Genomic DNA, 25,978 nt, shown 5'->3' on the forward strand with positions numbered 1-25,978 from the left:
TACTGTGTCATTATTGGCATTTATATTAAATATGTTGGAAATCATTTAAAAGTTCCAGACAAAGCAATTACATTTACAGTATAAATCATAATACAGCATCAGTACATATTTTGTTGAGCGAATAAGTAGGTCCCATTTTCCATTCAACAGGAGTAAACAGAACAGAGTAGTCAACATCAAAAGAAACCAGTATGTCCTCAGGGGTGAGGAAAGTCCCACCCACCATTGTCTGTCTGTGAGGATGGCTATGATTGGTATCTGAGTATTTCAGCTGCTGTCATTGGCTGTCAGTCTTGGGCCACGGACTCGTTCCATGGTAAACTGAGCAGCTCCTGGATCTTCTGTATGTCCTTGTCTACATCCTGGATCCGCCCACTGCTGCTCAAGTCACCAATCAGGTCATCCGTCAACTGCAAACGGGTACTCGAGGGCGTAGGAAAAAGTGAGTGAATACTAAGAGTAAAAAAGTGTGTGTGTGTGTGTTTTGATGCCCATGGAATGTACCATTCTGCCAGTTTTAGTTCATATAGTTCTCTGCGCTCCCTCCTCTCCCGGACTGTTTCTCCTGCCAATCCCTGCATGGTGCTGATCAGAGCTCCAGCCAATCCCTGCATGGCGATGATCAGAGCTCCAGCCAATCCCTGCATGGCGATGATCAGAGCTCCTGCCGGCACCCTGACAAGAGATGACATGAGCCGAGTTGACATCACCTTCATTCCAACATGTCAATGTTCTGCGTCACATTAAATTCTGTCACTGTGTCTGTCACTTACTCTCAGTAACTCTCAGACTGTTATACAATATAGAGAATTTGGCCAACTTTAGAGATGGACGCCATGTTGCTACCTCTCTGAGCATTTCACCCGCTATCAACTACAGTTCTCATTCCAACCCCCCTAAACTCAGTTTAGCATGAAGAGCTGTGGTGGCTGTCACTCACTTAGTAACCCGCCCCACCCCCATCACCTCATCCACGTGTCAGGACTATGAGGGAGGTAGGGGCAGACATTTGGAGCATGATGTGTTATCTGATTAGCTGCCTGCTTTCATCCGCCCACGTTGCACCTGGCTGAGGCTGTGGGTGCTCCCGGGACTGTTTGCACACATCAAACACACAGTCCAGGTGGCTGGGCACTGAGGCAGACATGAACAGCGCTCTGCTTCGCTCTGGAGACACAGCAACATGGATGTTGGATCACATACACCCAGTCCATTACTACTCTAAAAACCTTCACTGACACATTAGATATACATGCAAATCAAAAGGGGAAGAGAGGCAGGTGAGGAAAAAGTGGGAGAAGACAGGTGAAGAGAGGACAGAAGGGACTAGTGCAGCAGAGATAGAGGGAGCTGGATGGAGATGAAACGCTGGCGTAACAATGGGTGGGTAAAAATAGAGGGGCAGCTGCTGCCTTGGCCTCCCTCCCTGCTCTTCTGCCCAAAACACAACCCTCTGCAACGCACATGAGTCCCTCTGGCACCCAGCGCATGGTTAGGGGGAGGGAGGGGGGCAGCTGGGTAGCAGAGGGGTTGCAGGGAGGGGGGTAGCTGGGTAGCAGGGAGGGGGGCAGCTGGGTAGCAGAGGGGTTGCAGGGAGGGGGCGCAGCTGGCAGCCAGAGACTTGCTTCTCTCATTCTTCAGGCTGTAGTATCTGGCTCCCTCAAATTGCTCCTCAAACCTCTTCACCGTAAACACTATTAGTCCAGGTAACCACTGTTCAAAACCAGCCCGTTATTTTGCCACTGAAAACCCTTATATCATATCCCACCCCATGGTTGCTCCTATGGCCGTGCCTGCCACCAGTCACCCAGAGACCCAGGTTCAGCCTGAATAGGCCTCCTGTCACAGCTGCTCAAACCCACACAGGCAGGAATGTCATACTCACACATTTACAAAATCACACTTAACAAGTGCCTTCAGAAAGTATTCATACCCTTGACTTATTCTACATTGTGTTACATCCTGAATTCAAAAGAAAAAATGCTCACCCATCTAAACACAAGTGAAAACATGTTTTTAGAAATTAGCAAATGTATTGAAAATGAAATACAGAAATGTCTCATTTACATAAGTATTCACTCGAGATAATACTTTGTAGAAGCACCTTCGGTGGGGATACAGCTGTGAGTCATCTTGGTTATGTCTGTATCAGTTTTGCACATCTGGATTTGGGGATTATTTCAACCTGTTTTAAGTGAGATGGGGAGCGGTGGTGTATTTCCACAGATTTTCAATGGGATTCAAGTCTGGGCCACTCAAGGACTTTCACATTCTTGTTCTGAAGCCATTCCAGCATTGCTTTGGCTGTATGCTTGGGGTCATTGTCCTGTTGGAACGTAAAATCTTTGCCCCAGTCTAAGGTTGTTTGCAATGAAGCAGGTTGTCATTCATGATTTGCCTGTATTTGTCTCCATTAATTGCCCCCTCTGTCCTTACCAGTCTCACAGTCCATGCCACTGAAAAGCATCCCCATAGCATGATGCTGCCACTCCCATGCTTTACGGTAGGGATGGTGTTAGATGGCTGTGCTTGGTTTTCTCCAGACATAGTGCTTTCCATTCAGGCCAAATCATCAGACTACAGAATCTTTTGAGTCTTTCACGTGCATTTTTGCAAACTCCAGGCGTGCTGTCATGTGCCTTTTTCTCAGGAGTGGCTTCCGTCAGGCCACTCTCCCATAAAGCCCGGATTTCCCAATGATGGAGACCACTGTGATCTTGGAAAATTTCAACACTAGAAATGGTTTTTATACCCTTCCCCAGATATATGCTTCCTCACAATTCTCTCTCGAATATTTACTGTTATACACTGTCAACTGTGGGACTTTATATAGACAAGTGTGTTTCTTTCTAAATCATGTCCAAACAATTCAATTGGCCACAGGTGGACTCCAATCAAGTTGTAGCGACATCTTAAGGATGATCAAAGGAAATTGTATGCACCTGAGATCAATTTGGAGTGTCATAGCAAATGGGCTTGAATACTTATGTAAATGAAATATGTTTTTCATTTTCAACAAATTTGCTGAAATATCTTAACATGTTTTCACTTTTTCCATTATGGGGTATTGTGTGTAGATGGGTGACAAATATTTAATCCATTTTGAATTCAGGTTGTAACACAACAAAATGTAGAATAATTCAAGGGGTTTGAATACTTTCTGAAGACACTGTAGGAAAAGTATTCATTATCAGCGTTTTCTTATCTAATAAATTATATCATAATTAACAGTATATATCAACAATTATTTCACTAGGACCCATTTATACTAACATTATCGTAATGACATTTTCATAAATCACAAGACTCATATACTTATTTACATAAGTATTCAGACCCTTTGATATGAGAATCAAAATTTAGCCCAGGTGCATCCTGTTTCCATTGATCATCCTTGAGATGTTTCTACAACTTGATTGGACTTGGGGCGGCAGCAAGTAGCCTGGTGGTTAGAGCGTTGGACTAGTAACCGAAAGGTTGCAAGATCGAATCCCCGAGCTGACAAGATAAAAATTGTCCTTCTGCCCCTGAACAAGGCAGTTAATTCAATTGATTGGACATGATTTGGAAAGGTACACATCAGTCTATATAATGTCCCACAGTTGACAGTGCATGTCAGAGCAAAGACCAAGCCGTGAGGTCGAAGGAATTGTCCGGAGAGCTCCGAGACAGGATTGTGTCGAGGCACAGATCTGGGGAAGGGTACCAGAACATGTCTGCAGCATTGAAGGTCCCCAAGAACACAGTGGCCTCCATCATTCTTAAATGGAAGAAGTTTACAACCACCAAGACTCTTCCTGGGGAGAAGGGCCTTGGTCAGGGAAGTGATCACGGGAAGGTCACTCTGACAGAGCTCTACAGTTCCTCTGTGGAGATGGGATAACCTTTCAGAAGGACAGAAGGACATTTCTCTCACTCCTCAGTAAAAGGCACATGACAGCCCACTTGGAGTTTGCCAAAAGGCACCTAAAGGCAAAAAAACCCCAAGATTCTCTAGTCTGAATGCCAAGCGTCATGTCTGGAGGAAACCTGGCACCCTCCCTATGGTGAAGCATGGTGGATTGAGGGAAAGATGAATGGAGCAAAGAACAGAGAGATCCTTGATGAAAACCTGCTCCAGAGCACTCAGTAGACTGGGGCAAAGTTTCACCTTCCAACAGCACTGCCTGTTATGGCAACTGCTCGGCCGCCGACCTCAAGGGAATACAGAGGGTAGTGCGAACGGCCCCGTACATCACTGGGGCCAAGCTTCCTGCCATCCAGGACCTCTATACCAGGCAGTGTCAGAGGAAGGCCCTAAAAAATGTGAAAGAATCCAGCCATCCTAGTCATAGACTGTTCTCTCTGCTACCGGGCGGTAAACGTTACCGGAGCGCCATGTTTAGGTCCAAGAGGTTTCTAAACAGCTTCTACCCCCAAGCCATAAGACTCCCGAACATCTAATCAAATGCCCAGACTATTTGCACTGCCCCCCTTTTACACCTCTGTTGTTATCGTCTATGCATAGTCACTTTAAAAACTCTACCTACATGTACATATTAACGGTACCCGGTACAGAGTCAATTTCTCGCTATTGTTATTTTACTGCTGCTCTTTAATTATTTGTTACTTTTATTTCTTATTCTTAACCATATATATATTTTTTTACTGCATTGTTGGTTAGGTGCTCGTAAGTAAGCATTTCACTGTAAGGTTGTATTCGGCGCATGTGACAAATAAAATTTGATTTGAAGACAACGCAGGAGTGGCTTAGAGCCCGGACTTGAACATCTCTGGAGAGACCTGAAAATAGCTGTGAAGCAACGTTCCCCATCCAACCTGACAGAACTCCCCAAATACAGGTGTGCCAAGCTTGTAGCATCATACCCAAGAAGACTGGCTGTAATTGCTTCAACAAAGTGCTCAGTAAAGGGTCTGAATACGAATGTAAATGTGATATTTCTGGTTTTGCTTAGTCACTATGGGTTATTGTGTGTAGATTGGTGAGGGAAAAAAATATTTAATCAATTTTAGAATAAGGCTGTAACCTAACAAAATGTGGGAAAAGTGAAGGGGTCTGAATACTTTCCGAAGGCAATGTATACAGTACTCATTCAAGGGTTTTTCTTTATTTTTACATTGTAGAATAATAGTGAAGACAACGAAACTATGAAATAACACATATGGAATCATGTAGTAACCAAAAAAAGTGTTAACCAAATCTAAATATATTTTGATAAAAATATAGCCACCCTTTGCCTTGATGACAGCTTTGTACACTCTTGGCATTCTCTCAACCAGCTTCATGAGGTAGTCACTTGAAATGCATTTCAATTAACAGTTGTACCTTGTTACGTTAATTTGAGGAATTTCTTTCCTTCTTAGTGCGTTTGAGCCAATCAGCTGTGTTGTGACAGGGTAGGGGTGGTATACAGAAGATAGCCCTATTTGGTAAAAGACCAAGTCTATATTATGTCAAGTACAGCTCAAATAAGCAAAGAGAAACGACAGTCCATTACTTTAAGACATGAAAGTCAGTCAATGTGGAACATTTCAAGAACTTTTAAAGTTTCTTCAAGTGCAGTCGCAAAAAACATCAAGCACTATAATGAAACTGGCTCTCAGGAAAGGAAGACCCGCCACAGGAAAGGAAGACCCAGAGTTACCTCTGCTGCAGAGGATACGTTCATTAGAGTTACCAGCCTCAGAAATTCTTCACTGAGTTCAAGTAACAGATACATCTCAACACCAACTGTTCAGAAGAGACTGCGTGAATCAGGCCTTCATTGTCAAATTTCTGCAAAGAAACCACTACTAAAAGGACACCAATAATGAGAGGAGACTTGCTTGGGCCAAGAAACATGAGCAATGGACATTAGATCGGTGGAAAATGTGAGATTTTTGGTTCCAACTGCCGTGTCTTTGTGAGAAGCAGAGTAGGTGAACAAATGATTGCAGCATTTGTAGTTCCCAGCGTGAAGCATGGAGGAGGTGTGATGGTGTGCTTTGCTGGTGACACTGTCGGGTGATTTATTTAGAATTCAAGGCACACGTAACCAGCATGGCTACCACAGCATTCTGCAGCGATACAATGGGACTATCATTTGTTTTTCAAAAGGACAATGACACAACACACCTCCAGGCTGTGTAAGGGCTATTTGACCAAGAAGGAGAGTGATTGAGTGCTGCATCAGATGACCTGGCCTCCACAATCACCCGACCTCAACCCAATCGAGATGGTTTGGGATGAGTTGAACCACAGAGTGAAGGAAAAGCAGCCAACAAGTGCTTGGCATATGTGGGAACTCCTTCAAGACTGTTGGAAAAGAATTCCTCATGAAGCTGGTTGTGTGTGCAAAGCATTCATCAAGGCAAAGGGTGGCTACTTTGAACACTTTTGTTTTTTAATAGTTTTGCTGTCTTCACTATTATTCTTCAACGTAGAAAATAGTAAAAATAAAGAAAAACCCTTGAATGAGTAGGTGTGTCCAAACTTTTGACTGGTACTCTATGTCTTATGAATTATTACTGTAAAGTCATTGAATAAGTGTGGGTGTGTATAATACATTGAGGCATCCTCTCCATTTGAAGTAACTAACCTCCTGCGTAGTGGCTGAGGGTATACTTGTCTCTGCACACAGTGCTGGCAGAACACACACACACAGCGAGATAATCAACCAATGTCAATCAGCACAGGAGAACAAACTAATATAGTGGCCACATAGGAAAGAGTCCCATAGCCATGTAGTCACTGTTTACTTGAATAATGTGACGAAGGCTGCTACTCTCCAGCTCCACCTCCAGCCGTACCGCACAAAGCCCCGGATGGCTGCGTTATGGGCAGAACGCTGGGGGAGACACAAACAATAGGAGAGAGGCGTCACGGTCATAAATGACTCCCTGCCGAAGAGATCCTTGATGCAGTCCCATCCAGTGTCTGGGAACTCTGGCTTACCCACGAGGCTGGGTAGGGGATCTGTACCGGGGCAGGCGTCACACTGTCAGCTGCATGGACCCTGGGGGGCCGAGGCAGCCTGCTGACATGGGTCTGGGGACACCCAGGGCCGTTCAGGAGGATGCATCATGAACACTTCACCAGCAATGGGAGCTGGATCTGAGAACACATGGCCAGGAGATAGGATGTTACAGCTAACCCTTCTGCTAAATAAATGCCTTTTGGGCAGATGAAGAGAGAGCAAATGTACAAAATACATACACAGTGCAACAGCTGTTTTAATACCGCATCTGACATTGCATAGTCATTGTTGATATATGCATATTATGTACTGTATGAAGTAGAGTGTGCAATATTCTAAAATAGAATACCTACTGTACATTTTCAGGGTTGGTATTTATTGTTATGGAACTTTAACACTTGCTGGAACATTGACAAATAATGTCTACACTGGTTGGAAGTGACATATGGGTCAACAACACCCAAGCCAAAGTAAAGGTGATCACTTCCGTTATGTAGCTATCGTACGAAGCAGACTGAACGACACTCGATACAATGTTACGTTTGCATTCAAGTGGAGCAGGTGAGGTGACACGGTTACCAAAGACGGTACATGTCTTCACCATAACTTCACGTTCTCAAAGCATCTTGTTCCATGCGAAGAAGCAGCGAGATAAGGGGGCTTCATCATGCTAACTGTGTAAGCTGTTCAGCAGTTCCGTGCTTTATGAAGCAGTCTATTATTTGTCTAACGTAGTTAATCACTGTTATATCACAGACTACGTTTGAACGGTTAAATTGTTTACCGAGTATTTACCTATTTAATCGGAAATGTCCTTGTATTTTGTTTTTCCTACCTGCTTCTGCTTTCCACCGGCACACCGCTGAACTACTAGCTGGTAAATTGAAGATATCTAGTTGGAGAGCACCCCCTTCAGGTGGAGGACCAAACATACACATTATACGGATACCATTCTGAATTTACTTGAGATTTGAATGGTTTATTAGAGGTAAAAAATGATACATTCGATATAAAATGTTATTGCATCATATCACAACATTGTCATTGTGTTCCATGCTAAAAAAAAGGCATCAATTACTGTTAATTAAAGGCCAACAGACAAACCAAAACCATTCCACTGATTTTGCAGGTGAATCACCTGCCATTGATATTACAATTTCTGTGCATACAATACTCTGACTAACCATGAAGATCACGTCATATGTTTTGACCACAAGCTGAACATAGTTTTTTGGCATTGTACCTCTTACTCTTTGGTCAAGACAATACACAGCACAAAGTACCTTCCATACGTGTGTGCCACAGCTGTAGAATCAGATAACTATAACACATACATTCTACAATGGGAATACTAGAACATATTCAACATTTCGGGACCATTGTGGCTTCTACTCATCTTTTCCAAGGCAGGTCCAAGTAAAGTAGTGTACCGACAGTGGGTTTGACATGTCATTCTACATGAATGAATAATGTTCTATTGGCACTTGGTGTTGAGTGTAGTTATTTACTGCTTAATATGTAGTGTTTCAAGCTTCATCGTATCTCTACAGTATATGGCAATGGTTGTGCATTGTTCTTCTTAAACAGAGGCAACACTCTTGAGGTGAGGAGTGTTTTGGTTGTGTTTGTAGTTGAATGGACCACTGGAAACAAATGGAAGATGTAAGTATCAACTCCTGAGCAGCATACAGGGCTTCGGTCACACACTAGAGGGCAGTAAGGGAAAGCTGATGGAAAATAGCCTTTTAGGTGTAATTTCCCAGAAACAACCAATTTCATTGATTTTTCACACAATTTCAGTGTGGGGTGAGATAGCAGAAATCAGTTGATGGCAAACGCTATCAAGCTCTTCCTAAATCCTCTACTCTAAGTTCCTTTCAAGGCATAAAGTCACTGATATTTTGAGCATGGAAAGACTAAATACCAGGCCTGGGTTAAAATAAATGTGTATTTGATAATTTGTTATTTAAATACTTAAATACAGAGAAAATAAGTATTTTCAAATAATGCGGCCCGAATCAACTACTTCTATTGGAATTATTTGAAAGTATTTTCAAATAACTTCCTATAAACAGCCTACTATTTGAAAGTACTGTATTTTCAGAGGGGTTGGGTTAAATGCAGAAGACACATTTCAGTTGTACAACTGAATAGGTATCCCCCTTTCAAATACTAATTTCAACAACAACAAAAATCTAATACCTGGACTAAATGCATGGGAGTGTATTTGAGTATCTTCAAATACTTTCCAAGTGTATTTCCAAATACACTCCAATATTCAACTACTATATTTGAAAGTAATTATAATACCCTAAACAGTATTTGAACCCAGGTCTGCTAAATACAAACTGTAAACCATGTGATAGAACCAACATATACAGTATCCTACTCTTTCTGTGTGCTAATCCCAATGGTCATTTCAATCCCAAATAGCCACTTTCTTCTTATAGCGTTTTTTCAACTCCTAAATCTTTTATAACACAATACTTTTAAAAAAAAGGTACAACATTACATCTAACCATATGGAGAATCTATGGGGAGACCACAGCCTAAATGTGAAGACCAGCAATTCTTCATTCTAAGACCAGCATTAGGGACATTAATAAGCAGTGTGAACAAATATCAATCTGCAGCTATCTATTGACTGGATCTCCATATAGTCTATACAGTTATGACACACAGCCAAGCCAGATGGGTCACCTGAGGTCAGAGAGGTCCTGTTTGACAGGGATGTAGTGTACCCAGGGTAGCAGCTGGGGATAGAAGAACTCCATCCACTCCCTCCCTACATGGAAGACCAGAGAGCCACACAGGAACAGGTGCTTGAGGCGGAAGCTGGCCGCCACGCCCCGGAAGTTGAACAGGTACCTGAGGGGTTAGAGGTCAGATGATGAGGTAGGAATTGTGGTGGAAATCACAATGTGTACAGGGTAAGGAAAAAGTTAACCCTGTCCTTGGTAACTGGTAGTCTGTAACAGGTGGGGCCACGATTTGGAGCCCTGGCCTTACGTGCAAATGTAACTGAAGCTGACAATGCACACCTGTAGTGTTTCATACCATAGCTGAAGGTGTAAGATAAATAACCAGGGTTAATTAACTGACCTTTGAAACAAGTAACGAAAGTTTCCCTCTCAAGTCATGAAAACCAGGGCCATGTTTACTCAGTCAATCTATAAAATCTCTGAAGCTAAAAACATTTTTTTTTAACAAGTCTAATTTTATCCAGGCTGACCTGGAAAATGCCAGTGAGTGTCAGAGAGTGAAGCCACATCTATGCACTTGATGTAAAACATTGTATACACAAAACCAAGCGCAATACATTTCCACCATAATATCTTGTTCTTACTTGTATTGACAGTGCTCCACCAGGGGAATCTCCTGAGCTGGTGGTCTACCTAGTGTGTCCTTGGCAAAAAAATAAGAAGATATTGAACAGTTGTTGATATTGCGGTCGAAAAACATAGCACTGCTCTCAGTGCATTCAAGCGGCAGGTAGCCTAGTGGTTAGAGTGTTGGGCCAGTAACCGAAAGGTTGCAAGATCGAATCCCCGAGCTGACAAGGTAAAAAAAAAAAAACTGTTGTTCTGTCTCTGAACAAGGCAGTTAACCCACTGTTCCTAGGTCGTCATTGTAAATAAGAATTTGTTCTTAACTTACTTGCCTTGTTAAATAAAAAAGCCACTGTCACACAGACATTTGCATTGGTAGTTCCAGATAGACTTTCAGGCCTGGTTCTTGGTGTACTCAGCATCCACCAGGTCTGGAGCCTCTCAGGACTAGTCCTGGAGCCTCTGAAGAATCCTCTGGACTCCTTCCTCTTCCAGGGCCACTGTGCTGCCGATCTAAGACAGTGTTTGTGAATAACAGAGAAAATGATCTGGTAGTATAAATAAAATACAAATGTTTCCTTGTACCACAAGTAGGTCAACCCTACTTTTTAAGAGGTCCCATCATACATTCCAGTGGGATATATGGGCACCCCTCCCAAAACGTCCAGGCAGGATACATGATGTCGTGGTAGTCAGCAGTCTAAATGCACACAACACACTTTAATTTTACACTAACAAATGCCATCACATTGGACAACTCTCTTTTACTACTTCCAACAAATATATCTAATTTACAAAAGTAAAAACATATTTCGAAATAACATAAACAAGCAACACTGTTGTGTGTGTGTGATGAGGACATGCATGGTTGCAGAGCTGACCTTACTGAAAGACAGGACAGGCAGGATAGGCTGCACCCAGCCTGGCACCTGAGGGTAGTCCCACACGTTCACCACCATCTCCACGTCACGTCTGTCAATCACCTGCAGGATGAAGTGCTCCACCCCACTACACCTAAACTAATCAGAGAGACAGGCGGGTGAGACATGACACTACACCTAAACCAACCAGGGAGACATGACACTAAACCAATCAGAGAGACATGATGACGGTATCATATTAACTAGCTCACTACTGATATTGGCCTAAAGATAATAAATGTTACTAAATGATCGACCACATTTATCATACAAAACCAGGGTCTGACTTCTAAGCTTGATAAGAAACACTTGCACACACAAACTCAAATGTATACACAGACTAATTGTAATGTTTTGTTTCCTCACCGGGCTGGGAACATACAGTTCTGTTCCCAATACAGTTTACCATTAATGATTTGGTAATGGGTGCCCACACCACGACGAAGCGTGTCCGCCATGAGCTCCTCAGACACTCCCTCTCTGAAGGGTCGTAGGTTATCATTCAAGACACTGGATGGATTGAGGACAATGGAGAGAGAATGAAAGATCTGCTCTAACAAGGTAACCAACGGCTTTTTGTTAAAAAGCTGAAACCCTTTTGTATAGCAATATTGTTTTCATGGGGAGCAACATCTGTTCTCCTGCATGCATTAACTGCAGTTGTATGGGCAGCAAGGCTTGTATTGTTGCGTGGCTTTGGTGATATTTTCAAGGTATATCTGCCACCTGTCACCATTACCTAATAAAATAGAGCTTCTTAGGCAAAGAGCATGCACTTCCTGGACTACTGAAATACAGATCAGTATGCATGATTGCTTACACACTGAAAGCCTGTGGCAAAGGCTACTTACACTGCCTTGGGTTGTAAATATGGGATAAGCTGCCCACTAGTATTTAGAAGAGACTGAGGTCAGGAAAGGCAACCTGGTCTCAGAGCATTTCGTATGATTCTGTACATAAATCTAAGACACTCCATTTCATATGATATGTTACAAATTGCAATTAATATGATATGTTACGTATTCCAATTTGTTGTGGCTAACATTAGCTAGGTGGTTAACTTTAGCTAGTGGTTTGGGTTAAGGTTAAGATTTAGGTTTGCTAACCTTTTTAAAGTAGTTGCAAAGTTGCTAGTTAGCTAAAATTGTCCATGATGAGATTTGAACTCGCAACCTTTGGGTTCCTCGACATTTGCGTTATATGCCCACTGGATCAACCACCCTCCTTTCGTTTTTCCCTTGAGTAACCTTCTGTCTTATGTAACCATACTAAATGTAAAATACTGTATTTTACTAATTTACTATGTTATGATTTACATTTAGTATGTTACATCTAGTCTATGAGACCAGGCTGGGTTAGTGTAAACATAAGATAATCCGAAGTAACGTTACTACAAGTAACGAAGCTAGCACCAATTAGCCTGGAGCTAGCCCATGCTAGGCCCCTATCCCGGCTAGCAGAAGGCCAACAGCCACTCTTAGGCTATAATGCCCTTTTTGCCAACTGACCCGGACCCCCTTCTACTGCCGGTACGGGACACGGAACCCCGCCGATTCTTCACGACTGGACTACCGACTAAATCTCCTCGATGGGGTACTTAAACTGACTAGCCCGCTAATGTTAGCTGTCTAGAGCACACCGGACTGTTAGCTTAAGAGGCTCATTGGACAAATTCTTCGGCCACTATACCTATTTTGCCAATTGGCTTGGTTTACCACACGGAGCCCTGCTGATCCGTCTGCTGACATATTCAGCACGAGGGGGCCACAACAGACTTTCTTCCGTCGCGACGTCCTTCTAAGTTGCCTTCTGCTAGCCACGGCCCTCTAGCTGCCTGAATCCACTCACTGGACTCCCATGAATACTCGGCTATGCATGCCTAACGTCAATATGCCTTGTCCATTGCTGTTTTGGTTAGTATTTATTGCCTTATTTCACTGTAGAGCCTCTAGCCCTGCTCAATACGCCTTAGTGAACACTTTAATTCCACCTCCAACACATTCAGCGACATCACCTGGTTTTCATTGTCACTCTATGCACAGGTTTACCCCACTGTATTCACATCCTACCATACCTTTGTCTGTACATTATGCCTTGAATCTATTCTACCGCACCCAGAATTCTGTTGCTTTTACTCTCTGGTCTGAACGAACTAGGCGACCAGTTCCTTTAGCCGTACCCTTATCCTACTCCTCCTCTGTTCCTCTGGTGATGTGGAGGTTAACCCAGGCCCTGCAGTGCCTAGCTCCACTCCTATTCCTCAGGCTCTCTCATTTGTTGACTTCTGTAACCTTAAAAGCCTTGGTTTCATGCATGTTAACATTAGAAGCATCCTCCCTAAGTTTGTTTTATTCACTGCCGTAGCACACTCTGCCAAACCGGATGTCCGAGCCATGTCTGAATCCTGGCTCAGGAAGACTACCAAAAACCCTGACATTTCCATCCCTAACAATAACATTTTCCGACCAGATTGAACTGCCAAAGGGGGCGGTGTTGCAATCTACTGCAGAGTTCTGTCTTACTATCCAGGTCTGTACCCAAACAATTTGAGCTTCTACTTTAAAAAAAAAACACCTTTCCAGAAACAAGTCTCACTGTTGCCGCTTGCTATAGGCCACTCTGCCCCCAGCTGTGCCCTGGACACCATATGTGAACTGATTGCCCCCCATCTGTCTTCAGAGCTCGTGCTGCTAGGTGACCTAAACTGGGACATGCTTGACACCCCGGCCATCCTAGAATCTAAGTTTGATGCCCTCAATCTCACACAAATGATCAATGAACCCACCAGGTACAACCCCAAATCTGTAAACACGGGCACCCCCATAGATATCATCCTAACGAACTTGCCCTCCAAATATACCTCTGCTGTTTTCAAACAAGATCTCAGCGATCACTGCCTCATTGCCTGCATCTGTAATGGGTCTGTGGCATCGAATAGCCCCTGTGATTTGCAACTTTTCAGGGAAATTAGGAACCAATATACACAGGCAGTTAGGAAAGCTAAGGCTAGCTTTTTCAAGCAGAAATTTGCATCCTGTAGCACAAATTCAAAATAGTTCTGGGACACTGTAAAGTCCATTGAGAATAAGAGCACCTCCTCCCAGCTGCCTCCCCGATTTCTCCTTCACCCAAATCCAGATAGCTGATGATCTGAAAGAGTTGCAAAATCTGGACCCCTACAAATCAGCTGGGCTAGACAATCTGGACCCTCTCTTTCTAAAATTATCTGCCAAAATTGTTGCAACCCCTATCACTAGCCAGTTCAACCTCTCATATCGTCTGAGATTCCCAAAGATTGGAACGCTGCAGCGGTCATCCCCCTCTTCAAAGGGGGAGACACTCGAGACCCAAACTGCTACAGACCTATATCTATCCTACCCTGCCTTTCTAAGGTCTTCGAAAGCCAAGTTAAAAAACAGATTACTGACCATTTCGAATCTCACCGTACCTTCTCCGCTATGCAATCTGGTTTCAGAGCTGGTCATGGGTGCATCTCAGCCAAGTGACAGGTCCTAAATGATATCATAACTGCCATCGATAAGAGACATTACTGTGCAGCCGTATTCATCGACCTGGCCAAGGCTTTCGACTCTGTCAATCACCACATTCTTATTGGCAGACTCAACAGCCTTGGTTTCTCAAATGATTGCCTCGCCTGTTTTACCAACTACTTCTCTGATAGAGCTCAGTGTGTCAAATCGGAGGGCCTGTTGTCTGGACCTCTGGCAGTCTCTATGAGGGTGTCATAGGGTTCAATTCTCGGGCCAACTCTCTTCTCGGTATACATCAATGATGTCGCTCTGTATACATCAATGATGTTGCTCTTGCTGCTGGTGATTCTCTGATCCACCTCCACGCAGACAACACCATTCTGTATACTTCTGGCCCTTCGTTGGACACTGTGTTAACTAACCTCCAGACGAGCTTCAATGCCATACAACTCTCCTTCCGTGGCCTCCAACTACTCTTAAATGCAAGTAAAACTAAATGCATGCTCTTCAACCGCCCGTCCAGCACCACTACTCTGGACGGCTCTGACTTAGAATATGTGGATAACTACAAATACCTAGGTGTCTGGTTAGACTGTAAACTCTCCTTGATGACTCACATTAAGCATCTCCAATCCAAAATTAAATCCAGAATCGGCTTACTATTTCGCAACAAAGCATCCTTCACTCATGCTGCCAAACATACCCTCGTAAAACTGACCATCCTACCGATCCTCGACTTTGGCGATGTCATTTATAAAATAGCCTCCGACACTCTACTCAACAAATTTGATGCAGTCTATCACAGTGCCATCCGTTTTGTCACCAAAGCCCCATATACTACCCACCACTGCAACCTGTACGCTCTCGTTGGCTGGCCCTCGCTTCACTCTCGTCGCCAAACCCACTGGCTCCAGGTCATCTACAAGTCTCTGCTAGGTAAAGCCTTGCCTTATCTCAGCTCACTGGTCACCATAGCAGCACCCACTTGTAGCACGCACTCCAGCAGGTATATCTCACTGGTCGCCCCCAAAGCCAATTCATCCTTTGGCCGCCTTTCCTTCCAGTTCTCTGCTGCCAATGACTGGAACAAACTGCAAAATTCTCTGAAGCTGAAGACCCATATCTCCCTCACAAGCTTTAAGCACCAGCTGTCAGAGCAGCTCACAGATCACTGCACCTGTACATAGTGTTATGAGAATTATGTTCTCAATGTTCATAAACTGAACCTCAATTAACTACTCAGTCTGAGACCCATAATTTATAAGATACTGGTTGAAATGAAAACAGACCGAGGCCCAGCCAACAATAGTCGAATGTTTATTCACGAGGACGTCCTAGTCCGTTGTACAAAATGATCCATTCTTATACTGGCTCCTTATGCACATACCTTCACACACAAACTGCAGGTATCCTATGCACATACAGTATCACTACCAAGCCGACAAAGATTAGGGAGACGGTGAGAAGTACTCCCTGTCCTCCCCCAAGATTAAGGAGACCCTGAGAAGTACTCCCCGCCCCTCCCAAATCTCTGAGGCCTAGCCAGGTCGGCACCAAATTTTGCTCAGACAGTCTGTGTTTAAGATACTATAAAGATGTTTTGTACAGATATATTTTACCCTAATTCTGACTAAAACTACACACATCATTAATTATAATTTTATGATTCTAATCATTTTCATAGAATTATAAGGTTTCAGAGTGAATTATTTCATCATTATCTTTCAACATTAAAATTTTTTTTCACATAGCTGTAATCTGTAAATAGCCCATCCAACTACCTCATCCCCAAACTGTGTTTATTTATTTATCTTGCTCCTTTGCACCCCAGTATCTGTACTTGCACATTCATCTTCTGCAAATCTACAATTCCAGTGTTTAATTGCTATATTGTAATTACTTCGCCACCATGGCCTATTTATTGCCTTAACTCTCTTATCTTACCTCATTTGCACTCACTGTATAGACTATTTGTTTTCTTTTTTTTCTACTCTATTATTGACTGTATGTTTGTTTATTCCATGCTTTATCTTGGTCAGGTCGCAGTTGCAAATGAGAACTTGTTCTCAACTACCCTACCTGGTTAAATAAAGATGGGGGAAAAAGTGACAGACCTGTTGCATTACATTAACTAACCTTAGCTAAAGTAACAGTTTGAGCCACACCGTTAATCCAAGTTCCCATTTTTTTTAAAGGGTGCCTTGGGAAAACTCTGTATCCGATATTGTATTAAGATTTCTGCTAAAAATCAAGAAATATATATTATTTCGCATGCAACCAGTTGTTTCTACTTGCTACGTTAGCTAACTTAGTTTGTTAGCTAACGTTAACTGGGCTAACTTGCTGGGATGAAACCCGGCCACAATGAAATCAACTCCACAAAACTGTAAAGTTAGAAGAGGGATGAAGAGCCACGGCAGCTTCGTTTTCTTCGCTCAGACAGTTAGCAATGACTGATGCTTGGTCAGTCTCTAGTTAGGTCTGAAAACACTTACGTCAAAACCTGTAATTACGGTATCTCCCCCTAATATTGTGACCATTTTGTGTGTGTTCTGTCACCCTGGTCTCATAGACTAGATTTAACATAGAAAACGTAAATCTGAGACACCCAAATTAGTATGATATATTATGTTTGGTATACTTACATAAAACAGGTTACTGAAAGCTACAATATGTAATTTTGTAGCAGCTGAAAATGCAAAATTTTTAATTTGGAAATATATTTCACAACGATTTAGATGGTACAATGATTCTCTACACAATGACTGCTTGTTTTGTTACATAAACTGAAATTAGGCGAACTATTAGAATTTTAGCAACCAGGAAATGGCAGAGCTATTTCTGCATAGTGCCTCTTTATTAAAGAAGCACTATGCAGAAATCGCTCCTCCATTTCCTGGTTGTTAAATTCTAATAGTTCGCCTAATCTCATGATGGATAACTTTAGCATTTTAGCCACTTTGCAAATACTTATCATGTTAGCTAACTTTAACCATTTAACCTAACTCCTAACCCTATCCTTAACTCCTAACCTTAACTCCTAGCCACCTAGTTTATGTTAGCCACAACAAATTGGGATTCGTAACATATTGTACGAATTGCAATTCGGAACATATCATACGAAATGGATGATGGACATCCACAAATTAATACATACCATAGGAAACGTAACATATTGTACTACATGGCGGGAGACAGATTTCCTTTAACTATGTTTACATGTAGCTCTGAGTCCAGGTTGGTTCTGTACATTGCTTCTTTTTGTTTCAATGGAAAGAGGCCTCAATCTGCTGCTCACTTGATTTGAATTTGATCAAACACAAAACGCATTCAATCACAGTTATGTACACACCCTTGTTCCATGCTGTTAGTCCCCCTGACAAATATAGGACACAGACATATTACATTTGTAAACTTTTCTCTCATGTCTTAGATGGCATTGTAAGTGTTATTTTGGCCCTCTCTACCCGGCCGTGGAGCTACATTACACAATGAACAAATCTGTATTCAGTACACTCATCTGCACCATGGTAACACATTGTTAGTCTGGGTACCAGTCTGTTAAGATATCATTCCACTCCTTGCCATTTGGCATATGACACGAAGTACAAGGATTGGAATGTTAGCTAAACACACTGTGGCTTCCTTAACACAAACAGTGGCTTGTGTGAGGGCAATGATTACATTTCCTTCACATTGTAGATCAGGCTTTAGACCTATTATTCTTTAAACGCTCTACTGTATTAGGATAACATGCATTGCTGTAACAGCACTTCACATTACTGAAAACACACTCATTGCTAAAATAATGGGGATCCTGATCAACTTCTCTCCTCGCCCCACACCCCAACTCCTTGGCTATTCCCCCGACAGCTAGAGAGATGTTTCATCATGTCAGGCGCTGATAGAGAGACAGTGGAAACCCCCTGGGGTTCTCCTATCTATCTATCTGTCCTCTTTTCTGCAGCCCAACAGTTATTTTAAGCCCAGAAACAACTGGCCTCCTAAAAAGACCCTGAAAGTGCGATAGAAAGGGGATCACTTGCTATTTTATTGTGAGCTTTCCACTCTGCCAAAACTCCCCGGATTCACTTTTGGGGACTTATTTTTTCAACCACAGTGTGAGGCAGGCAAGAGAGAGAGAGAGAAGGAAAGAGAACTAGAGAGAGTGAGGAAGAGAGAGAAAGAGAGAGAGAGAACGAGGCAGAAAGAGAGCTAGAGAGAGTGAGGAAGAGAGAGAGGAAAGAGAGGACGAGGAAGGGGAAGCGAGAGAGAGGCAAAAAGAGAACTAGAGAGAGTGAGGGAGAGAGAGTGAAAGAATACATCCAAAGCTGGAGACTTTAGGATAAACTAATTATTCTCTTGCTTGTTATTTTCAAAAACATATTTTTCTGTTTCTTTAACTGGTGCAAATTGGTGGCTAGTACTGGCTACTACCCATTGAAGACTCAAGGGTTCTAGTTCTGTATAGTTTCCCCTGCTTCTTCCAGTTCCTACTCATTGTCCACTAGTGGGCATTTCCCTCTAAGAAGCATGCAGCTCCTCTGGCTGTCCCTATTGCCCTGTCTGTACCTGGCCTCGCTGTGCTCTGCAGAACAGGGACTGGAGTTCCCCAGCTTTGACGGGAAGGACCGCGTTCTGCACATCAACGAACGCAACTACAAGAAGGCTCTGAAGAGGTTTGACATGCTATGCCTACTCTACCATGAACCGCAGCCGGCTCACAAAGGCAGACAGAAGCAGCTTCAGATGACTGAGCTTGTGCTGGAGGTAAGAGGGGGAAGAGGAGATGAGGTGAGAGTGGAGGAGAGAGAGGGGGGGAAAGTAGTGCAGGGATGTTCAGATGCTATAGGTCAGCCAACAGGGGCCAACATTCCTTGTCTGAGGGTCTGTGCTATCCGGAATCCTTGGGATGTCCCTACCCCCTATTGAAGTTGAAATTTAAAATGGTTAAATTAAGGGTTAAGATTAGGGTTAGGTAAGGGTTATGGTTAAGGCAAAGGTTTAGGGTAGATGCGTTCCAAGGATCCCGGATAGTAAATGTTTTCTGGTAAGCAAGGTCAATAAGGTAGTGAATAGGATTATGGGATTATTATTCGACCCCAAGACAAAATGTGTAGAGCACAGACAAAAGGTCATTTTAACAGATGAGGATGGGGACATGTAGAGCTTTAAGGCTTAATGGTAATCACAGTGAATGTATACATTTAATTTGATAATTGACATGGAAGATATATTACACATCCTAGTTCCTTAGATACGTCTTTGTAAAAGCACCTGTTTGTTCCCAAGGTCAGCATCGTCTTTCCATCACATTCAAGCTGGTTGATTTACATGGCTTCCCTCGCTGAAGTTAACCGTCTGTCACTTCAACTCCGGTGACATCATAAATACAGTTGACATCTTTATGCGCTACCAGGACATTTTAAATGAGGATTTCTGGACACTGTGTGGACAAGAGAAATAAGTTCTGTGCCTGGACAGCTGCTATATGACCATATTAGAAGCCTTTGTAAAACAAAGATTTGATGTCAGAGATTACTCAAAGCCAAATGGCACCTCAATCACACATACCTTTCTGTCACCCAACTACCTCATCCCTATATTGTTATTTATCTTTTGCTCCTTTGCACCCAAGTATCTCAACTTGCACATTCATCTTCTGCACATCTGTCACTCCAGTGTTTAATTTCTAAATTGTAATTATTTCGCCACTATAGCCTATTTATTGCCTTACCTCCCTAATCTTACTACATTTGCACACACTGTATATAGACTTTTCTATTGTGTTATTGACTGTATGTTTGTTTAGTCCATGTATAACTCTGCGTTGTTTTTGTCGCACTGCTTTGCTTCATCTTGGCCAGGTCGCAGGTGTAAATGAGAGCTTGTTCTCAACTGGCCTACCTGGTTAAATAAAGGTGAAATAAAAAAATTAAAATGAGAACTGTTGATTGGTAATTTCAGAGAGAGAATTACCTCGTTTCTCTTGTAGAACAGAGCAATATCATACCATCAGGTCGTGATGATTATGGGTATTCCCATGTTGATTCCCCCAATGACCCAGCACTGTTTCTAGGTCAGCTTATAATTATAGTTTATACTTTATACAGTGCATTCTGAAATTATTCAGACCCCTAGACTTCTTCCACTTTTTGTTACATTACAGCCTTATTCTAAAATGGATTCAATTACAAATGTTCAATCAACACACAACACCCCATAATGACAAAGTGAAAGCAGGATTTATACATTTTTGCTCATTTATTAAAAATGAAAAAGAGAAATACCTTATTTAGAAATACTGTGCTTCTACACCTGCATTGCTTGCTGTTTGGGGGTTTAGGCTGAGTTTCTGTACAGCACTTTGATATATCAGCTGATGTAAGAAGGGCTATATAAATCAATTTGATTTGAATAAATTTGATTTACATAAGTATTAAGACCCTTTGCTATGAGACTCGAACTGGAGCTCAGGTGCATCCTGTTTCCTTGAGATGTTTCTACAACTTGATTGGAGTCCATCTGTGGTGAATTCAATTGATTGGACATGATTTGGAAAGGCACACAAGGTCTCGTAGGTGGTCCGAAAGTTGACAGTGCATGTCAGAGCAAAATCCAAGCCATGAGGTCGAAGGAGCAATAGGGGGAGAAGGACCTTGGTCAGGGAGGTGACCAAAAACCCGATGGTCACTCTGTCAGAGTTCCTCTGTGGAGATGGGATAGCCTTCCAGAAGGACAAACATCAACAATCAGGCCTTTATGGTAGAGTGGCCAGACGGAAGCCACTCCTCAGTAAAAGGTATATGACAGCCCACTTGGAGTTTGCCAAAAGGCACCTAAATGACTCTCAGACCATGAGACACAAGATTCTCTGGTCTGATGAAACCAAGATTGAACTCTTTGGCTTGAATGGCAAGCGTCACGTCTGGAGGACATCTGGCATCCCTACGGTGAAGCGTGGTGGTGGCAGCATCATGCTGTGGAAATGTTTTTCAGCGGCAGAGACTGGGAGACTAGTCAGGAATGAGGGAAAGATTAATGGAGCAAAGTACAGAGAGATTCTTGATGAAAACCCGCTCCAGAGCGCTCAGGACCTCAGACTGGGTTGAAGGGTCACCTTCCAACAGGACAACAACCCTAAGCACACAGCCAAGACAATGCAGGAATGGCTTGATCTCTGAATGTCCTTGAGTGGCCCAGCCAGAGCCCGGACTTGAACCCGATCGAACATCTCTGAAGAGACCTGAAAATGGCTGTGCAGCGACGCTCCTCGTCCAACCTGACAGAGCTTGAGAGGATCTGCAGAGAAGAATGTAATGTGAGAAATTCCCCAAATACAGGTGTGCAAAGCTTGTAGCGTCAAACCCAAGAAGACTCAAGTCTGTAATCGCTCCCGAAGGTGCTTTAACAAAGTACTGAGTAAAGGGTCTGAATACTTATGTAAATGTCATATATCAGTTTTTTCTGTTTAATAAATTTACAAAAATGTCTAAACCTGTTTTTGCTTTGTCATTATGGGGTATTGTGTGTAGATTGATTAGGGGAAACAACTATTTAATCAATTTAGAATAGAATAAGGCTGTAACATAACAAAATGTGAATAAGGACAAGGGTTCTGAATACTTCCCGAATGCACTGTAACTACTTACTTGGCTCATGAACGTGAACTAATTAATGAAAGAGGCTCCATTGCTTCTTGTGACAGTAAAGATGCATACTAAACAGTAGCTTAACTATTTGCAAACTTCTGTTTTTCAAAAAGTGAGAAGTACCCACCCCAATCACAACAAAAGGACCTCAGTCAAACTCCACTTTAGCCCTCTGCAGTGCAGTGGGAGTTTGGAGGCCTTTGTTCCTCTCTGAGGAAGTGTTCTCTGAACAGTAAACAGTGCTGACACTTACAAAGGAGTTTCTCCCACAGTCAGTCCACAGGGTGCTCTCCTCTAGAACCTTGGTGATCAAAGCTGTGTAGACAAAGACAGCACTGGCTGCAGTTGCTAGCCCAAATTCCAAGCATCGGGAGAGAGGAAGTTGAGCTTGAAAGCAGGTTATATATTTATAATTCCCACAGTGGACTAATGCAATGCTAAATATGTCTAATGATTTGAGGTGGATCATAAGGAAATAAGTGCCCACAACACCCCAAACAACACATTGTTGCTACGTTGTTGAAATAACAAGTTGGCTGATGACAAATGTTGTGTCTTGTTAAATCCTCAGCTGACTGCACAGGTCCTGGAGGACAAGGACATTGGCTTTGGGATGGTTGACTCTCAGAAGGATGCCAAAGTTGCCAAGAAACTGGGTACGTCATAATTTGTCATAAACTCAGCAAAAAAAGCGAACATCCATTTTACAGGACCCTGTCTTTCAAAGATCATTTGTAAAAAGCCAAATAACTTCACAGATCTTCATTGTAAAGGGTTTAAACACTGTTTCCCATGCTATCTTCAATGAACCATAAACAATTAACGAATATGCACCTGTGGAACAGTCGTTAAAACACTAACAGCTTACAGACGGTAGGCATTTCAGGTCACAGTTATGAAAACTTAGGACACTAAAGAGGCCTTTCTACTGATTCTGAAAACACCAAAAGAAAGATGCCCAGGGTCCCTGCTCATCTGCGTGAATGTACCTTAGGCATGCTGCAAGGAGGCATGAGGACTGCAGATGTGGCCAGGGCAATAAATTGCAATGTCCGTACTGTGAGACGCCTAAGACAGCGCTACAGGGAGACAAGATGGACAGCTGATCGTCCTCGCAGTGGCAGACCACGTGTAACAACACCTGCACAGCATCGGTACATCCGAACATCACACCTGCGGGACAGGTACAGGATGGCAACAACAACTGCCCGAGTTACACCAGGAACGCACAATCCCTCCATCAGTGCTCAGACTGTCCCCAATAGGCTGAGAGAGGCTGGACTGAGGGCTTATATGCCTGTTGAAAGGCAGGTCCTCACCAGACAACACCGGCAACAACGTCGCCTATGGGCACAAACCTCCTGTCGCTGAACCAGACAGGACTGGCAAAAAGAGCTCTTCACTGACGAGTCATGGTTTTGTCTCACCAGGGGTGATGGTCAGATTCGCGTTTATCGTCAAAAGAATGAGCATTACACCGAGGCCTGTACTCTGGCGTGGGATTGATCTGGTGGTGGAGGGTCCGTCATGGTCTGGGGCAGTGTGTCACATCATCGGACTGAGCTTGTTATCATTGCAGGGAAGACATCCTTCTCCCTCATGTGGTACCCTTCCTGCAGGCTCATCCTGACATGACCCTCCAGCATGACAATGCCACCAGCCATACTGCTCGTTCTGTGCATGATTTCCTGCAAGACAGGAATGTCAGTGTTCTGCCATGGTCAGCGCAGAGTCCGGATCTCAATCCCATTAAGCATGTCTGGGACCTGTTGGATCGGAGGGTGAGGGCTAGGGCCATTCCCCCCAGAAATGTCTGGGAACTTGCAGGTGCCTTGGTGGAAGAGTGGGTTAACATCTCGCAGCAAGAACTGGCAAATCTGGTGCAGTCCATGAGGAGGAGATGCACTGCAGTCTTAATGCAGCTGGTGGCCACACCAGATACTGACTGTTACTTTTTATTTTGACCCCCCCCTTTGTTCAGGGACACATTATTCCATTTCTGTTAGTCACATGTCTGTGGAACTTGTTCAGTTTATTTCTCAGTTGTTGAATCTTATGTTCATACAAATATTTACACATGTTATGTTTGGTGAAAATAACGCAGTTGACAGTGAGAGGACATTTATTTTTTTGCTGAGTTCATATTCCTAGTCAGGTCATATGGTCAGGCAAATCCCTGGTCACAAAACACGAATATGGAAACAAGGCTTCTGAACTAATCCTTTACATCAAAATATCAAAATACCATAACCTCTACAAAATAGGTATTTGTCAAGGCCTGTTTTCCAGTTGGCACTCAGTCACCAATGCTTCCTGAATCCTCCTTTCCTCTGGACCCTCAGGTTTGGAGGAGGAGGGCAGTCTGTACATCTTCAAGGACGACCGTGTGATCGAGTTTGACGGGGAATTCTCAGCAGACACCCTGGTGGAATTCCTGCTGGATGTGAGTAGGATCAAAGGGGAGGGAAGCGGGAGGTAGGAGAGAGAGAGAGAGAGAGAGAAGAGGGAGGTGGGACAAGGGAGAGAGAGGGAAGAGGGAGGTGGGACAAGGGAGAGAGAGGGAGGTGGGACAAGGGAGAGAGAGGGAGGTGGGACAAGGGAGAGAGAGAGAGAGAGAGGGGAGAGGGAGAGAGGGAGGTAGGGGAGAGGGAGAGAGGGAGGTAGGGGAGAAAGGTAAGAGGGAGGTGGGACAAGGGAGAGAGAGGTAAGAGGGAGGTGGGACAAGGGAGAGAGAGGGAAGAGGGAGGTGGAAGAGGGAGGTGGGACAGGGAAGATGGAGGTAGAAGAGAGAGGGATGAGGGAGGTAGGGGAGAAAGGTAAGAGGGAGGTGGGACAAGGGAGAGAGAGGGAAGAGGGAGGTGGAAGAGGGAGGTGGGACAGGGAAGATGGAGGTAGAAGAGAGAGGGAAGAGGGAGGTGGGACAGGGAAGAGAGAGGTAGGAGAGAAAGGGAAGAGGGAGGTGGGACATGGGAGAGAGAGGGAGGTGGAGGGGGGAGGTAGGAGAGAGTGAAGGGGGAGGTAGGAGAGAGGGAAGGGGGAGGTAGGAGAGAGAGGTAAGAGGGAGGTGGGACAAGGGAGAGAGAGGGAGGTGGGACAAGGGAGAGAGAGGGAGGTGGGACAAGGGAGAGAGAGAGAGAGAGAGGGCAGAGAGGTAGGAGAGGGAGAGAGGGGGAAGTGGGACATGGGTGAGAGCGGTAAGAGGGAGGTGGAAGACAGCAGGAAGAGGGAAGTGTCTCTTCCTCCAGTGTAAGAGGGATAGAACCGCAAGGGGAGAAGACTTCCTAGCTCATCATGTTATAAAAAATGAACAGCCTCTGCCTCGTTAGATGATATGTAAATGCTGCAATGTAATGCAAGGCTCAGCGGGAGAACACTAAGTCCTCTCCCCCTTGTCTATCCTGGGTAAATAAACAGAGTTAATGTTTGAAGGGATGTTGTAACTGGTAAATACAGCTGGTGGTGTAGTTTGAAGGGAGTAGAGAGGCAACATGATACATTAATAAAAGATAAACACAAGGAGTAAACTTCTGTTGCTCATGTACAGTACAAGCAATGCTTTTTGTCTGGTACACGTGGCAACTTTTCTGTTATTAAAGGCAACTCACTCATCACAGCCCACTCTCTCCCACT

At 43.6% G+C, this 25,978-nt stretch overlaps 2 protein-coding genes and 1 pseudogene across 3 annotated transcripts in view; 1 reads left to right on the forward strand and 2 right to left on the reverse strand.

The window, feature by feature from the left end:
- Nucleotides 1-7,064, reverse strand: LOC127916598 (complex I assembly factor TIMMDC1, mitochondrial-like; annotated as a pseudogene).
- Nucleotides 4,984-11,707, reverse strand: LOC118370267 (protein O-glucosyltransferase 1-like). The gene is made up of 9 exons (XM_052498896.1): nt 11,612-11,707; nt 11,167-11,304; nt 10,891-10,985; nt 10,618-10,798; nt 10,303-10,361; nt 9,657-9,824; nt 7,792-8,599; nt 6,935-7,093; nt 4,984-6,827 (listed from the first exon to the last, which is right to left on the reverse strand). The coding sequence occupies exons 1-7, from the start codon at nt 11,705-11,707 to the stop codon at nt 8,536-8,538; spliced, it is 801 nt and encodes a 266-aa protein (XP_052354856.1). The 3' UTR covers nt 4,984-6,827; nt 6,935-7,093; nt 7,792-8,535.
- The window catches only part of LOC118370266 (calsequestrin-2-like), a 17,482-nt gene continuing 3,052 nt past the window's right edge, over nt 11,549-25,978 (forward strand). Inside the window, exons 1-4 of one of the 2 annotated variants that reach the window (XM_035755211.2) lie at nt 11,549-11,766; nt 19,291-19,466; nt 22,920-23,004; nt 24,691-24,791. In XM_035755211.2, coding sequence (XP_035611104.1) covers nt 19,383-19,466; nt 22,920-23,004; nt 24,691-24,791 — 270 coding nt within the window. In that variant the 5' untranslated portion in view covers nt 11,549-11,766; nt 19,291-19,382. Of the gene's footprint in view, nt 11,767-18,825; nt 19,467-22,919; nt 23,005-24,690; nt 24,792-25,978 lie in introns of those variants that run through there. The other variant, XM_035755209.2, reaches the window with a different exon arrangement.

Source organism: Oncorhynchus keta, chromosome 37 (genome assembly GCF_023373465.1).
Source record: "Oncorhynchus keta strain PuntledgeMale-10-30-2019 chromosome 37, Oket_V2, whole genome shotgun sequence".
Classification (NCBI taxonomy): domain Eukaryota; kingdom Metazoa; phylum Chordata; class Actinopteri; order Salmoniformes; family Salmonidae; genus Oncorhynchus; species Oncorhynchus keta.

Bases quoted from the DNA above. Each gene is read 5' to 3' on its own strand.
- LOC118370267 (XM_052498896.1), bottom strand. From the start codon at position 11,707: ATGATAACCTACGACCCTTCAGAGAGGGAGTGTCTGAGGAGCTCATGG. The intron at 10,799-10,890 runs GTAGGGTTGACC...ACACTGTCTTAG, and splicing joins ATGATGGGACCTCTTAAAAA to ATCGGCAGCACAGTGGCCCT. The intron at 9,825-10,302 runs GTAAGAACAAGA...CTAACCCCTCAG, and splicing joins GTGGAGCACTGTCAATACAA to GTACCTGTTCAACTTCCGGG.